General features: G+C 45.7%; 1 protein-coding gene across 12 annotated transcripts in view; it reads left to right on the top strand.

The window, feature by feature from the left end:
- PER3 (period circadian regulator 3) overlaps positions 1 to 15809 on the top strand; it is a 57320-nt gene that overhangs the window by 7663 nt on the left and 33848 nt on the right. For 9 of the 12 annotated variants that reach the window (XR_010411129.1, XM_064590007.1, XM_064590008.1 and 6 more), the window contains 8 exons: positions 742 to 790; positions 4196 to 4338; positions 5952 to 6030; positions 7603 to 7709; positions 7978 to 8134; positions 11932 to 12037; positions 13377 to 13505; positions 14587 to 14713. Coding sequence is in view for 11 of the 12 variants with exons in the window: in XM_064590007.1 (XP_064446077.1) it covers positions 742 to 790; positions 4196 to 4338; positions 5952 to 6030; positions 7603 to 7709; positions 7978 to 8134; positions 11932 to 12037; positions 13377 to 13505; positions 14587 to 14713 (897 nt within the window). In the remaining variant the exon portion in view is untranslated. The remainder of the gene's footprint in view (positions 1 to 741; positions 791 to 4195; positions 4339 to 5951; positions 6031 to 7602; positions 7710 to 7977; positions 8135 to 11931; positions 12038 to 13376; positions 13506 to 14586; positions 14714 to 15809) is intronic. The other 3 variants (XM_045898786.3, XM_064590013.1, XM_064590012.1) reach the window with 3 other exon arrangements.

The raw sequence follows: 15809 nt of genomic DNA, 5'->3' as shown, positions 1-15809 counted from the left end.
AGGAGCTCTAAGCAGAGGAGAGCTAAATAGTCAACAAACACTTGGGAAAAAAAGGTTCGGCCCCTTGATCAAGGCAAACTTAAACATTTCTGAATTACCACTTCACAAATCAATAAAATTAATGCCGAAATCAATAAAACTGGTGCAACCATTGGCATGAGGGTTGTGAGAACATGTCGTTAGAGACCCTGTTGGTTGGTACGATCTTCTGTAGATCAGTGTGGCACTCCACGGTGAGAGTCCTAAGACAATCATGTCATTTCCGGGGCCCAACTTTGGGGACTTCGTCCAGGGAAAGAAAAAAGTGAAAGACATTTGTGAATCTATATGCTGTATATGCTGTAAGTTGTCCAAATCGGTTTCTGAGGCATGTCCAGACTGTCACAGTGAAATAGAATATGCCCACCAAAGTAACTGTGTCCCCCGATTATTGCCTTGACCTTGGAAGGAGGAGCTCGGGTAGTTTCAGCAGTTCAATGAGGGAAAGCCCTCAGTCCCACATATCCTCACTGTCTCCCTGAAGGTCACTGCTAGAGTACCAAAGCCCCCTGGAAAATACTGGATGCGACTTGATCTCAAAGTGAGGGCAGGAGCCCTGTTTGAATCAAGAATATCTCCTTCTTTGAAAGAATAGTTTCTTGTTTGTTTGGGGATAGTTGGAGTTTGTCTTGCTGAGGGGAGCTGCTCTGGCCTATTGCCCTGGGAGGGGGTGATTAACACTTTTGTCTCTGTTTCCCGCAGCATCTCAGTACGAATTTGCTCCGGTGAAATCCTTTTTCTGCAGGATCCGGTAAGTCTAGGGGCTTGTGGGGGCCAGGAACGGTGGGTTATGCTCTGATTTTATTTGGCCCTTTTTAGATTCTTTTGTATTCAGCTAGCACTGGGTTCTTGCCACAAGAAGTTTTTATTTTGATTGAGGAGAAGAGCACTCAAAAAATGACTAGATAATAATGCAGTCAGGAAAAAGAACAGAGAGATCATTCTTAGCCTGGGGGTGCTCGCTCTCTCTCATGCTCTCTCTCGTGCTCTCTGTGTAAGAACCGCTGGATGATGTTAATTACACTTTCAAATGCCCATTGTTTGGGGATCTTTTGTTTTTTGTTTGCTTTTTGACTTTTGGTCTCATTGAAAATTAATTTTTGAAATTTTACTTTATTTTTTTAATTTTTTTTTTTTAAGCGAGCTCTGTGCCTAATGTACAGCTTGAACTCGTGACCTGGAGATCAAGAGTCACACGCTCTACCGACTGAGCCAGCCAGGCGCCGCTAACTTCTTAAATTTTGAATAACTCTAAAGAGAGTAAGATAGATATGTCTAAGAGAAGGATTTAAAAGGTCCAGACATAGTGAACTCCAAAATTTTAATCGTAGTTGATTTCTGATAGGATTTATTAGTGATTTTTTTTCCTGTCCTGAATTTACTGTGATGTGTTCATGTTACTTTTGCAATTAGAAGAAAATGTGGTTCAGTGACGTCACGATTGCCAGCATGAGTGTTGAAGTTAGTAAAGGCTCCAGATGTGGAAAACTCAAGAGAAGGCTCCTTTCCTTGTAATGGATCAGTCAGCCCTCCATGGGGTTGGGGGCCTTGAGCTAAGAGCATTCCAGTGCTTGGGGAGGGCTACCTCGGGGAAAGGGGTGCAGGAGGGAGGGCTGTGTTCATTCGTTCCTTCACAGATGAGTTGTTATGAAGCTCTTAGAACAGTGCTTGCCACAGACAAAGTACGGTTTGTGTTTGTTTTGCTAATAAATATATTTGTGTGCCTTCTCTGAGCCAGGCAAGGTTACAGGTGCAAAGTTCTTGCCCTCGTGGACCTTCCATTTTGTGTGTGGGGGGAGACCAATAACAGACAGGTACCTATGTACGTGTCCTCTGGCGGTAAGTTCTGTGTGGAACAGTGAAGGGGAGTGAGAGAATTCTGGGCAGGGGAGAGATTACTAGTGTGTTCAGGGTGGTTAAGGAATGTTCTCTAATAAGAAGGCTGATTTGAGCCAGAGCCTGAAGGAGGTGAGGGAGCAAGCCATACCTCTATCTGAGGGAAGAGTGTTCGAGACCAGTGCAAAGGCCCTGGGGCAGAGCATGCTTGGCCTGTGGGGGGAGTAACAAGGAAGCTAATGTGGCTGGAGCAGAGGATGGAAGGAGATGAAGAAACAGGGACCAGACCGTCGGGAGCTTTGATTTCTGAAGGAAATGTTTTCGTTCAGGTTAAGCATTTATTTGAAAACTTTACTAGCGGAATTTGCAAAATAACATGGAAGTCGAGGCAATAGTACAGTGAACTGGTATGTACTCACCATTCAGCTTCAGTAACGTTAACCCGTGGCCAGTCTTCTGTCATCTCTGCCACCGCCTGCACCTCAGCCCACCCTCCCCGTGGTCCTGAAGCAGATCTCAGACTGTGTATCATTTCCTCCATCAGCATTTCAGAGTGTGAGCTAAAACATAGGGCTCTCGTTCATCTCCATGATGCTCAAGTGGTCCCGTCTGCGGCCAGCAGGAAGCCCTTCAGGTTAGCTCCAGTGCCGTGTGAGGGCACCCCTGTGGTCGCTGACAGCTGCCTTTGCTTCGGGCATAGTGGCCCAGGCCCCGCCTAGACGTTTCCTACCTCAGACGTGGAGTCCGTCATTTCTCCGACCATCCCTCATTCCTTGTGGTGGGAAATGGCATTACCGTATGGAGACCAAGCAGGCTCCTCCTGGCTTCTGGGAATCCTCAGTGGACAGAGATAGGACAGTTTCATTTTTCAGAAGGACGAGAACTGGCATGAAAGGACCGCGCTAGGCGCTGGGCTAGAGAAGGTGCAGGGATGACAGGCAGCGGGAAGGGCTGTCACCCCGGGCGGCGGTGGCAGGAAGATGTGGAAATATTCTGGATGTTTTGGAGTATTCTGGATATTTGTGTACGGGAGAGTTATCGGAGTTCATTAATGGACTAGTTTTGGGTGTGAAATAAAGGATTCGGTGAAGGTGACACGAGGGTCCCTGACTCCAGTGGCCCTTTACTGGGGGCAAAGGAAACCAGGAGAGCCGCCTCCTGGAGCGAGGAGGGGAAGAGTCCGGTGCCTGGTTTTAGACAAGTTGATTCGCCCTATCTGTTGGAAATCTAACTTGCAGGGTTGACTCGGCATTGGTATGTGGGTCTGGAGTTCAGGGAGAAGGTAGAGACAGGTGCTAGAGACAGGTACTCGGGTCGTCAGCATGGACAGGACATGGAGAAGCCGGGGACGGGATGAGCCTGGGAGACGCGTGCACAGAAACAGGAGGGAGTGGGAGACACAGCACAGCTTGTGGGTCAGGCCGCTGTCTTTTCTCAGTGGCAGAAGTGGGGTCACGGTTGAGAGTGGAGGCGCCAGAGTCTGCAGAGAGGCAAGGAAGCGAGGTGGGGGTGGGAGTGCCAGGGCACGTGGACATGGACGTGGAGCTTCTAGGCAGCTAAAGACCACCTGACATCACTTCGAACAATGGTGGGAGAGGCGAGGTGTGACTCGTAGAAATGGGGGAGTATGGATTCGGTTGTGCGCACGTTGACACTCAGGGGACCATGGTATATCCAAGGAGAAATGTCCCCCAGGCAGCTGGAGCTCTAAAACAGGGTGAAAGCCTGGGAGTTGAGCCGCCCCTGCCCAGGGAGGTGCCCCACAGCCGGGGCTGGGGCTCGCCGAGCAGGTTCTAGCCCTGCTCTCCTGCTCAGGCAGGCATGTAAGGAGCGCTTCCCCACGCACAGGGCCCTCTGCCCATCCAGGTAGTAGCTGACGCTATGAGACTAAGTCAGTCCCCTGAGAGAGTGTAGGTAGGGATGGTGGAGAGCTGGCTTCGGGGGGGCATGATCACAGGGAACCCTGATTTCTGTCACGTGGTACTTGGTTTAGACGCGTGAGGTAAGACAGGTAGGGAAGTCACGTCGGGAAGTTACGGTTTGGGTGAAAAGAAAAGTCATGGGATGGCTAGTTCCGTTTTTAACACACTAAACTGGTTCTCCATAAAACCTCTTTTTCATTGAATAATGAATGAGTGTAATTATCCTTGGGTATCAAAAATGTAAACTAACATTTCTTTTTAAAATAAACACATTTAAACTTTTTAGATTTGGATAGGTCTCTCGGAAATCACCAAGAAGGCGTCTCTCCTGGCCTTGTTTCACATTGGGCTCCCTGAATGCATCAGGACTGGTTACTCATCCTTTCTGTGCTTTTCAGGGGAGGCCAAGACACAGAGCAAGAAAAGCATTACTACCCATTCCGGATTATCCCGTATTTGATGCATGTACATAGCTCTACCCAGCCGGAATCTGAGCCCTGCTGTCTCACCCTGGTGGAGAAGATTCACTCCGGTTATGAAGGTAAGTCAGGCGTGTCTGCTTTCAGATCAAACGTAACCTGACAGTAGGAGCATGTGAAAGCCTGTTTACAGCAGCCACAGAACCGGAAAAGAGTGCTGGAGGCTTCATGTTGGTCCTGAACTCTTGGGCATTTAGAGCTGATCTGCCCTGACTTCTTGGTGGTTGTCTCCTTCAAGGTCGGCGCGGCCCTAAGGGTCTAAGCACAAACTTGGCCACCAATACCTGGTCCTCTGATCCATTCTCTACTGGTGACTATCATGTGGCCTTTGGCTTCTGCCCTGTGTGAAACAAGAACATGGAACTTGGGGGCGCCTCGGTGGCTCAGTTGGTTAATAAGCACCTGACCATTGGTTTCAGCTCAGGTCACGATCTTACCATTTGTGGGATCGAGCGCCGAGTCGGGCTCCATGCCCAGTGGGGAGTCTGCTTGAGATTCCCTCCATCTGCCTCTCCCCCTACGCACACCCTCTCTCTCAATAAATAAATCTTTAAAAAAAAAGAGAGAGAGAGCATGAAAATTGTTGCACAGTGAGGTCACAAGAATGAATTTATATTTTTTACATGTCCAGAAAGCCCTTAAGTGAAAACTGTAGTTTCTATCCTCTGGTGGCAGAACTACATTTCCAAATTCATGGGTTAATACACAAGCAGCTTCCATTTGTTATTTGAAATTAAAGTCAGTTCTGCTGTAATCTGACATGTGCTTTCCTAAAAATTACCATCCTATGCAAAAAAACAACAAAAAAACCCCACACCAAAACACACACACACACAAAACCACAGGGCTTAAGGGAAAAATGTGTTTAGGGGCACAACACTCAAAAACTTAACCACACGTTAACAGTGGGCCAGGAATCTAGTAAAAACAATAACACAGCTTTACACACATTAACTGTGAAGACATACACAGATGCTACAGTGCCTGGGCGCCTCACCTTGGAGAAGCCTCGCGGGGGCTCCCGGACGTGGCTGGTGGTGGGCCTGCTCCTCCTCAGTTAACTGTGAGGGTGGAAGGGGGGCCGTCTGAAGTCAGGTGTGGACGGGCGTGTCTCCTGTAAAACACGCGGCGCACAGAGGTAGCCCTAGATGAGGTGTGTGCGTGTGTTTGTGTATTCTTGGGGGACTCCCTTCACCTCTCATTTCTTGCAGATGAAACTGTGCATAATTTCAAATCACTGCGTTTTCAAAGTGAGCTACAGTCGAACTGACCGTACCCATTTTCTGACACAGATTTAAAATATCCGTGTCATAACTGACACCAAATCCAATGTACTTAGTTGTACACCACCACCAAATACCACCAGGCTTGCCGGGCCTGACCTTTCATTTCCTCCAGCTTTGACTGTGGGATTGTGATGAGTAAGCTTTCCGTGCACACAAACTCTATTTAAAATTAACTTCGGTAGGCATCGCATTTTGACCTACTCGAAATATAGTTAATAATGACAAGTATTATAATTTAACCGTAGCCTTGGCTTCTTGAAGGCCAGGGCCCTAAGTGAGATTTCTTCCATTTCATATAGAGATATTGTTCTCTCTTTAATGTAAGTGCTCAGTTAAGTGGATGACTGATTAGATATTTGCCTTTAGGTGAGTCTTTCTGTTTTTCATAGCTCCTCGAATCCCGGTGGATAAAAGAATTTTTACCACAACACACACCCCAGGCTGTGTCTTTCTTGAAATAGATGAAAGGTAAGTGCTTCTTTAAGCCTGAAAGAAATTTTGTTTCTGAAAATAGATAGAAATATGAGAACATTTACATTATGTTTACATACCTCTCCATTATGAAATGGACACCTATCCATTTGCCCCTTTGATTTCTTAGCTTGAAGTTTATGTTTTAATATAAGTATCTTGCACATTATACGTCTACAGTTTACAAGTTATATTTGATTTCACAGTAGTCTGCTTTAGGTAAGTCAGGAATTATTGTTCCACGTTACACAAGAGAACAGTGAACCTGGACATGGTACGTGATTGTCCTCTAAAGGAGACCAAAACTCTAACTCTGGCCTCGAGCTCCTGTGCAAGCATGATTTCCACCAGACAAGTGCTTTGCTAAACACCTTTTGATGAAATGTTTATGAGTCTGAAATGAGGGGGAGAAACAAAAGGAAAAAAAGAACAGTTTTTTGTTTTTTGGTTTTTTTTTGGTAAAGCTAAGTTTACTTAATTTAAAGCATCATCAGTCATTTTGAACTACCGTCTTTTCCACTTTTTTTTGGTATTAAAGTGCTCTTACTTAAAGAATAGTGATATAGGTAGTAGTCATTGCTTATTGTTGTTTTTTAATACTTTTATTTGGAAAAATAAACATTGTTATCCCCTGGTGAGTACCCTCTGTTCCCCCCCCGCGTTTATTTTTGAATTTTATTTATTTGTGAAATCTGGAAATCTGGGGCTCAGTGCACCATGGCATACATAATTGTAAAACAACAAAGTCAAACGGCTGGCACAGTTATGATCGCTCTTAATTTTGATTTTTTAAAAATCTTAACACCTGAAAATAGGTTTATTTTATAATGGATACCCTGAATCTAAACAGTAATTGGTGAAATACTTTGTATCATGGAGTCTGTAGAGAGTAAGAACATTTAGCTGCAGATACCATGGTAATGGCTTAAATTTATTGCATTAGAAAATGTTTGTGAATTTGTACACACAGAAAACATTTATGCAGTCAGTTCTTTCCAAGTCATCCTTAAGGTTCTGCATTCATGGCTTTCCCTAAAGCTTCATCCTGCACATGTCTTTGTGTTCCTGGTGTCTATTTGTTACTACCTTATGGGAGACACTGTTTCTGTGTGGTTTTAATCGTGCTGGATAAATTTGTAGCCTGCTTTATTAACTTAAAACCATAAGCATTCTTCTGCGTTATGACATGATCTTTGTAAACTTTTTAAATGGGGAAGGGGAGGCAATCAGAGACCCCTGAGGAACTTGCTAAAAATACAGATTCCTGGTCTTACCCCAGAAACCGTGATTTAGTTAGCCTGTGGTGAGCCTATGAATCTTTTTCTAGCAAGTTCCATAGGCGACTTTGACACATGTCCAATGCCCAGCATTTCTTAGATTATGGAACCATTTCCCCATGGTGTGGGCACTGAGGTGGTTTGCTCCTTTTATAAATGCTGGAATGACATCTTTTGCATACCTTTTTTTTTCATATTTAGAATTAAGTAAAAAAGTATTGTTTAAAGTGTATAAAGTCTGAAAATTACTTGTTGCATGTAACGTGCTGTCTGTGCTGTGTCTCTACCCCAGAGCGGTGCCTCTGCTGGGTTACCTACCTCAGGATCTGATGGGAACGTCTGTCTTAGCATATCTGCACTCAGAAGATCGTTCTCTCATGCTTGCTGTACACCAAAAAGGTAAGGACCTGCTTCTTTATAGGAGGAAGTTTTTGTGTAACCACTCATCCGCTCTAATTCTCCATTTCATTTCTTGTTAGATCTTCTCATAAGCTCTTAATCACTAGAGCTCAACCTTTAACAGGTGAGCACTGTGTTGAAGCTGCTAAAACAATTTTTTTTTCTATTTTGACATCTGAAAAACTTACCAATAAACGCTTAGAAAAAGACATCTGCAGTAAATATCTGCATTAAATAAATTCTAATCTCGTCGTATTATCTTATATAGTCTTGAAGTATGCAGGCCACCCTCCCTTTGAACACTCACCCATTCGATTTTGTACTCAAAATGGAGATTACGTCATCTTGGACTCCAGCTGGTCCAGCTTTGTGAACCCATGGAGCCGGAAGGTATCGTTCATCATTGGTCGGCATAAAGTTCGAACGTAAGTCAGTCAGTGTTCATGGTTTTAGAAGAACGTTTTTACCAAATAGTATTCTTCCACCTACTGACTCCCTTTGACTCAATTGATACATAAACCAAATAAAGCACAGATTTTTTTTTTAAGTGCTTTTGGAAGACCGTTTTGCAGTGTATGTCAAGAACCTTGAAAGATTTCTACCTCTTTGACCTCATGATTCCCTTATGGAAACAGTCTAAGGAAATAGGCCTAAATACAGAAGAGCTTTATAAAGAAAAGACACATTTGCACCATTGTTCAATCATAATGGCAGGCTTAGAGTAGCTTATATGTTGATCATTAAGTAAGTTCTAGACTATTTGTTTGACGTGTTGTATTATTGGTCAAAGGAAATTTTTGCAAAGATTATATAACATGAGAAATTGATATGTATTCGATTTAAAAAGCAGCATACAAAACTGTTTATACCATATGAATACATATGTGTTCAGATGACACACAAACACTGTGAAGTAGGAAAAAGAAGAAGAAAGGAAATAAAATACAAATTTTGGCTATGTGTAGGGTAATGGGATGAGGGTTGGTTTGTTTTGGTTTTGGTTTTTTTTTTTTTTTGTCTTTTCTGAATTTTAAAGTTCTCTTTAGTGACCACGTAAAACTTTTTATATCAGCTTCTGCTGTCAAATTCCACTTATTGATGTCCATTGTATCAAATCTTTATTTTTAAAAATTAGATGCTTTAGCTGTTATTTTCCTGCCAACACAGCTGACTATGGCCTGTTTGATTACTGCTACCATCCATGTAACAGAACCTTGTGAAATGAATCTGGAACAACCTGGCCTGCTACTCTTGTAGCCTAAAATACTCCCAGTCCCTTGACTTTTTGGTTTAAAATTTAAAATTGACCTGTAGGTTTCTCAGCTGGGCCATAGGTTCCCCTGTGGTAACGTTTTGGTTTTTTTTTTTTTAACATGGAGATTTTACTTAACTCTTTAGGATCATGCTGAGATTGAGACATTATGTCTTTTGTGTTTTGTTTTACAGTTTTGTGCACATAAGCGTAAAACTGAGAACAGTAGGTCTACCAGTAAGACTTCTTTTGTCATGTTTTAATACTGTAATAGAGGATACCTAGCCATGGTGAGAAACGGTCCCAAGGTCCTCCTGTGTCTTTGTGCTCTGGGGTTTGGCCTCTCAGCAGAGCAGGTCCAGAACCCTAATGGGAGAAATGCGCTCCATGCTGCCTTAACTCAAGAGACCAATTTGTGCTAGAAAACTAATGTAATAAGTAGGATAGGAAATATGACTGCCAATTCAGTGTTATTCATGTTGGTCAGAAAGGGCTTTTTTTTCCCGGTAGGGAAATCTGTGGGGAAATGAAAATCAAATCAAGTGGTTCCTTAGTATGACCATAGGAAACCCCAGAGCAAGTATGATTGCTCTCATGAGGTGTCCCTCTGGATGTCTGTCCATCGGTCTGCGTGCCTTCCCTGTCAGTGCCAGAGCCATGTCCTAGATGCTTCAGGTGTCCTTTCAGTTTGATTATATAACGTATGAAATTAACTGATAAGTACTCACAGTGTTTGCAGTTTAAAAAAAAATTATAAATTATACCAGCATTTGCATCTCAATTTTTGGGATGATGTGAAGGAAAAACTTAGAGACTAGTAAGTGTTCATCACTCTTGTAAAATAATCATCCACTATGTTTATACAACTGTTTTAACGAGGACTTCTGGGTCACCTGCTGTGCCGGGCATTGTGCTAGACCCTGAGACTAAGATGGTAGACCACACAGACAGCATCTCCACTGTCCTGGGGCCCACAGTGCAGTGGGAGAGCCAGGACCTAGAAATGGCACATGTGAGTGGAGTTTTGGCAAGTGTGAGGTTGAAATGGGAACAGTGAGGGGGGACAGGGAGGGTGTTCAGCAGGGAACCTAGCCACCTCTCTGTGGGCAGGCAGGTGATCCTACAGATAATATCCATATACTTGGCGAAAGAGTAACTTTCGCAGAGGTCCCTTGAGGAGGAGGTGCGGAAGTGGAGACAAGAACCAGGTTTTCTCCCTGACTCCTCGAGCAGCATCCTTCCATAGCCAGTCACCTAGCGCTGCACAGCATTTGCCACTTTCTGGTCAAGGCTGCGTCTCCACAGCCTGCACGTTCATCATCTTGAGTTACATGATTACTGACTGAAGACACAACCTGGCTTTGTAGAAAGTTTCACAGACAGGAATAGACCTCACAACACAAAGCAGTTGGATCTATTTCTGTTCCAGAATTTCATTTGACAGACAAACCCAAACGTTTCTGGAAGGTATTCAAGCTCATAGTGCGTGGACGTATTTATCACGGGTCAGATGTACCTGACCCCCAGACTGCTCCTTCCCTGATGGATTCATTCTTGTATGTGCCTGTTGGAGGTACCAGAGGGGTGAACACAGCAGGGCAGAGAGCCTGACCCCACAGAGCTCACATGCCAGTGGGAAGCAGGGGGGCACAGGCATTAGACGGGCTAAGGGGGTGCCGCGCACAGTGTGTCAGGCGGTGCACTCAAGCACAGTTTGCCGTGTACGTTCCACATGCCCCAGGCTGTGCCGATAGCTGTCGGAAGGCACCACCCACGGTCTGCCCGCTGAGCGAGACGACATTGCCACGGGGGTCTGCACAGAGAGGGAAGTGGTCTCCAGAGGCAGAGCTCTTCCTGACTACTTTTATGACACTGCTAATATCCTGTGGTTTTTTTTGATAATTGTTTCTTTGGGAAAGTGTGTTTTTAGGGAATTGGGTTGTGCGTTTAAGTTGTGAGAAACAGCAGGATGGCAGAATGGAAAAGGGAAGGCACTGGCTTTGGAGTCAGGCCTGTAGATTCAAACCCTGACTGCTGCTTCTCAGGTATGAGAGACAGCAAGTAACCCAACCTCTCTGGCATCACGATGATTCCTGCTTCGTAGGGTTGGGAGGACTCAGGAGATGACAGGTCTGATCAGTGTATCACGTTAAGAGTACTTGAGTTACTGAGGTGCTGAGAGGCAATACGCTGTGGTGGCAAAAGTGCACCCCGAAACCTAGACTCTGGTCCCTTCATGAATACCTGCGTAGACTTTACCAGCTGGGTGACTTTGAGAAGTTTTCAACTCCAGTGAAGGAGGGAATACTTGCTAGAGCACTTGGGACGGTGTCTGGCACCTTGTAAGGATTTTAAAAATGTTCTTCTTGCTGTATGTTCTAAAAGCAGCATGGTTCCTGTCACATAGAAGGTCCTAAATGAACATCATTTCCTTCTCTTCTTTGTGATGTTTTCTAGCTGGCACACCTGCCTCTCACTGTGTTCAGGTAGTAGTTTTGAAACACTCTAGTGTAAACAGGACTGCAGGTCGTGACAGCCACAGTTTCATCAATAGTTGGGTTGCTGAAGCGATCCGGTACATTAAACATTAAATGTTGTTTGGCGGACCTAGGGTCTTAAAATTTCTACAATAGGTTACTCAGTTAATGTTAAATGTTGAGACCAGTGGTTGTTGAAGATCTTTTGGTAGCTAAGGAGGTTGCTCGTCACTGATTTTAGATTTCTACAAAAACAGTGCTGACACAGGTGTTGAAAGACTAGAGCTCTAGACAATCCAAAGAAGCCTCTTAATGTCTTAGTATTTTTTCTGCCTCCACAGATGGGATTTAGCTTTATATTTTCTATTTGAAGTCAAAGAGTTGCTCTGTAGAAGTATAGATTTATTATTTGAACATTCTGTTTAAAAATCACTTTAGACTTTATTGTAAATTTTGAATTGCCTGACTCCATCTTGCACTTGGCACTTTGTAGGAGTCCACTGAATGAGGATGTTTTTGCTACCAGAAAAAGAAAGACGAACAGTAATGACAAAGACATAACAGAATTACAAGAACAAATTCACAAACTTCTCTTACAGGTAAAGTGAGATTTTAAAAAGCAAACAAAATTTCCATAATCATGTTTTATTTTAACAGTCGATCTTAGTGAAGTCACCTCACAAAAATACACCACAAGGAGAGAAATCTTTACCCTCTGCGTTCCAGGAATTTTTGTCTTCCTGTTTTTGTTTTTATTTATTTTTTATTTATTTTTTAAAAATTTATTTATTTATTTGACAGAGTCATCGAGAGAGGGAACACAAGCAGAGGGAGTGGGAGAGGGAGAAGCAGGCTTCCTGCCGAGCAGGGAGCCCGATGCGGGGCTCGATCCCAGGACCCCGGGACCATGACCTGAGCCGAAGGCAGTCGCTTAACTGACTGAGCCACCCAGGCGCCCCCGTTTTTGTTTTTAAATTCAGTTTTATTCATCTTGTTTTCCTTTTCCTGAGTGAAATGCACAGAACATTCTTGTAAGATCCCATTCCAAGAGAGCAAAGCTAGTCAGCAGGTCAGACAGGGAAGCTGCTTCTAAATGAGAGCATCCTTCATGTATTCCGGACGCTACCGTGTGTCAACCTCTGGCTTTTGGCTTCGGTATTTCAAAAAACAATTCCGGGGCGCCTGGGCGGCTCAGTCGTTAAGCGTCTGCCCTCGGCTCAGGTCATGGTCCCAGGGTCCTGGGATGGAGCCCCGCATCGGGCCTCCTGCTCTGCGGGGAGCCCGCTTCTCCCTCTCCCACTGCCCCTGCTTGTGTTCCCTCTCTCGCTGTGTCTCTCTCTGTCAAATAACTAACTAACTAACTAACTTAAAAAAAAAATTGCAATTTTAAAGGTGGGGGCAGAGGGATGGCAGGTCTCCGGACCTGGTTGTTACAAGGCAAAGGTGGGGGAGACTACCTGTTGAAAACAAATGCCAATAATGATTCGTATGGAGATCCCGTTAATAAACCAGAAAAGCGTGTGCGGATAGGGTCCCCGAGAAAACTGTGAGCCCCGGAGCTTCCACACGGTCTTCCCCAGAATCTCTAGGGTTCGCGAGTGAAGTTCATGGCACAGAGCGTGGCGTGTATTTAATTCCTTGGGTCTGCTCTAAACCCTGCGTAAAGAGCTAGAGTTCATCTCCACATTTCGTTCAATCTGTTGTGCGGCTTGCTAAACATTCGCTGTTCTAGAAACGCCCGCCTGGACTAGACAACGAGGCCCTGCCCTGGAGGATGGCTGAAGGGAGAGAGGAGGGCCCTCCTGGTCCGCGGCCGCGTTAAAAGCGTCGGCCTGCACGCGCCCGGCTTAGGGGTTCGGGGAGGTCCGCGCTGGCTCTCCCCGCGGCCGCGGCCCCGCATCTCCTCCTTCCTTCAGCGGCGCCTCCTTCTTCCCGCAGCCGGTTCGCGGGAGCGCCTCCAGCGGCTACGGAAGCCGGGGCGGCAGCGACTCGCAGGAGCCGCGCCTCAGCCTCCCGTCGCCCAGTGAGCGCGGCGGAGCGCGCGCCGAGGCGGCGCGCGGGGAAGCGGTACGTGGGCGGCGTCGTGCGTGCGAACGTGCGTGCGTGCGGGCGGGCGGCGTCCTCTGCGTCCCTGCCTGGTGCGGTGAGACGGGTCAGCACCACTTCCGCGTCTGAGCGCGTGGGACGGCGTGTTGTGTGTCCTTGACCCGCTGGCCCCGTGTTTGGTGAGCAGACGTCCTCGTCCGTTTTGGGTCGGAAAAATGCCTGTGAAAAGAAAACAGCCCCTTTGGGGCGCCCGGGTGGCTCAGTCGTTAAGCGTCTGCCTTCGGCTCAGGTCATGGTCCCGGGGTCCTGGGATCGAGCCCCGCATCGGGCTCCCTGCTCAGCCGGGAACCTGTTTCTCCCTCTCCCACTCCCCCTGCTTGTGTTCCCTCTCTCGCTGTGTCTCTGTCAAATAAATAAATAAAAATCTTAAAAAAAAAAAAAGAAAACAGCCCCTTTGCAAGGTGGTATTTGGGTTCATCGTGTGCTTCCTAACAGTTACGAACTGGGGACACACTTAGGTGAAGTTGCCTCTGTACCGGGGTGCTGCGGCCCGGGGGGAAGCGAGTTCGCGTTGTCACTGTGCCTTTAGTCGTGTCCTCAGAGAACCGGGGGTTAACGTGCTTCATCTTTTAATGTGTGTCTTGTTTGTCTTTTAATTTTCTGATTTTTTTTTCAAAGATTTTATTTATTTATGTGAGAGAGAGAATGAGATAGAGAGAGAGAGCATGAGAGGGGGGAGGGTCAGAGGGAGAAGCAGACTCCCCGCCGAGCAGGGAGCCCGATGCGGGACTCGATCCCGGGACTCCAGGATCATGACCTGAGCCGAAGGCAGTCGCTTAACCAACTGAGCCACTCAGGCGCCCAATATGAAAACACACATCTTTTTTTTTAATATTTATTTATTTGAGAGAGAGAGAGCATGAGAGGGGGGAGGGTCACAGGGAGAAGCAGACCCCCCGCTGAGCAGGGAGCCCGATGCGGGACTCGATCCCGGGACTCCAGGATCATGACCTGAGCCGAAGGCAGTCGCTTAACCAACTGAGCCACCCAGGCGCCCAATTTTCTGATTTTTGAAACCTATTCTGTCGTTCTTTTCCCTCAGCTGACTTTGCAGCAGGTCTGTGCCAGTGTGAACAAAACCAAGAATCTGGGTCAGCAGCTCTACATTGAGTCAGTGGCCAAGTTAGCAGGTGAGCGAGTGACGGGGACGCGCGCCGGACGGCCTGGCGGTGAGTCAGCAGGGCCGCCCCCGACCTCCGCGCGCGGGCCTGCCCTCTCCTGCGTGGGCGCGGGGCGTGCGAGCACAGAGCCGCGACCCTGTGCTGCCTGCCGCCTTTCACGTTGACTTGCCCAGGTGATGACTGAAATGATGCTAATGGTAGCAGCGAATACTGCTCTGAAAGCTGAACGGTATGAGAGTGTGATTTCTGTGTGTTTCCACTGAAGAATTAATGTTTTTGATAATACCAACAGATTCATAGATTCTCCCCCATGAGGCATCTGTCAACAGAAAGAGTTAATTGTAGAGTGCGTCTCATAGTAATCCCTTCTTGTCATTTAGAACAAATGAAGGATATTTATGACCTAAATTGAAGGAAAAACTGGGGACTTTTTTTTTTGATACATGTTTACTTTTCTCAGATACGACGAGGTAAGGAGCATTCCGAAGGAATTGGATCACTCATGATAATTGACGTTTTTAGAAAAGTCAACCTACTGGCCTTATACAGCAAAAGAAAGATCTGTAATGTAGAGATCAAATTATATTAACTCTTTAGTTTAGCTAGCTTTCCTTTCATTTGTTTTCCTGAACGTTAGTATAACCTCGGAAGTCTTTATCGGTTTGGTCCCCTGAATGCTGTTAATGGTTTCTATCATTGTCACATGTGGGTATTTTACACAGTAGGGTGAAATTTCTTCTCTAAGGTCAGTAAAAATTTTTTAAAAATAATAGCTGTATTTTCCAGGGCTTGCCATAATTTACAAAACAAAAACATCCACCTGCTGCTCCTACAGATGATATCATGGGGAGCCTCTAGGCTGCCCTCTGGATAGAGCATGTCCAGCCCTTGAGTTTTTCTTGTCTCCTTGGCAGGAGGTTTAATATTCTGCTTGTCTCTTTTGCCATAGATGCAAGGGCACGAGATAGAAACAACACCTTTTCTGTCCCTTGAACTTATCAGATTCTCTCTCTGCAAAAGAATTTATTTGAGTATCTTCCTTGCTGTATATCCTTGTCCTATGTGCTGGCATTGGAACTTCTTTAGGGGGATTTGAAGACTGAAGTTTCTAAATGTTTTCTTTTTTGTCTGGTCCACTTTGTGC

This window comes from Mirounga angustirostris, unplaced genomic scaffold, assembly GCF_029215605.1.
Source record: "Mirounga angustirostris isolate CCGP_5_RB_7025 unplaced genomic scaffold, mMirAng1.0.hap1 SCAF_4, whole genome shotgun sequence".
Lineage (NCBI taxonomy): Eukaryota > Metazoa > Chordata > Mammalia > Carnivora > Phocidae > Mirounga > Mirounga angustirostris.
Note: the sequence above shows the minus strand (reverse complement) of the source record. Positions and strands in the feature narration are given on the sequence as shown.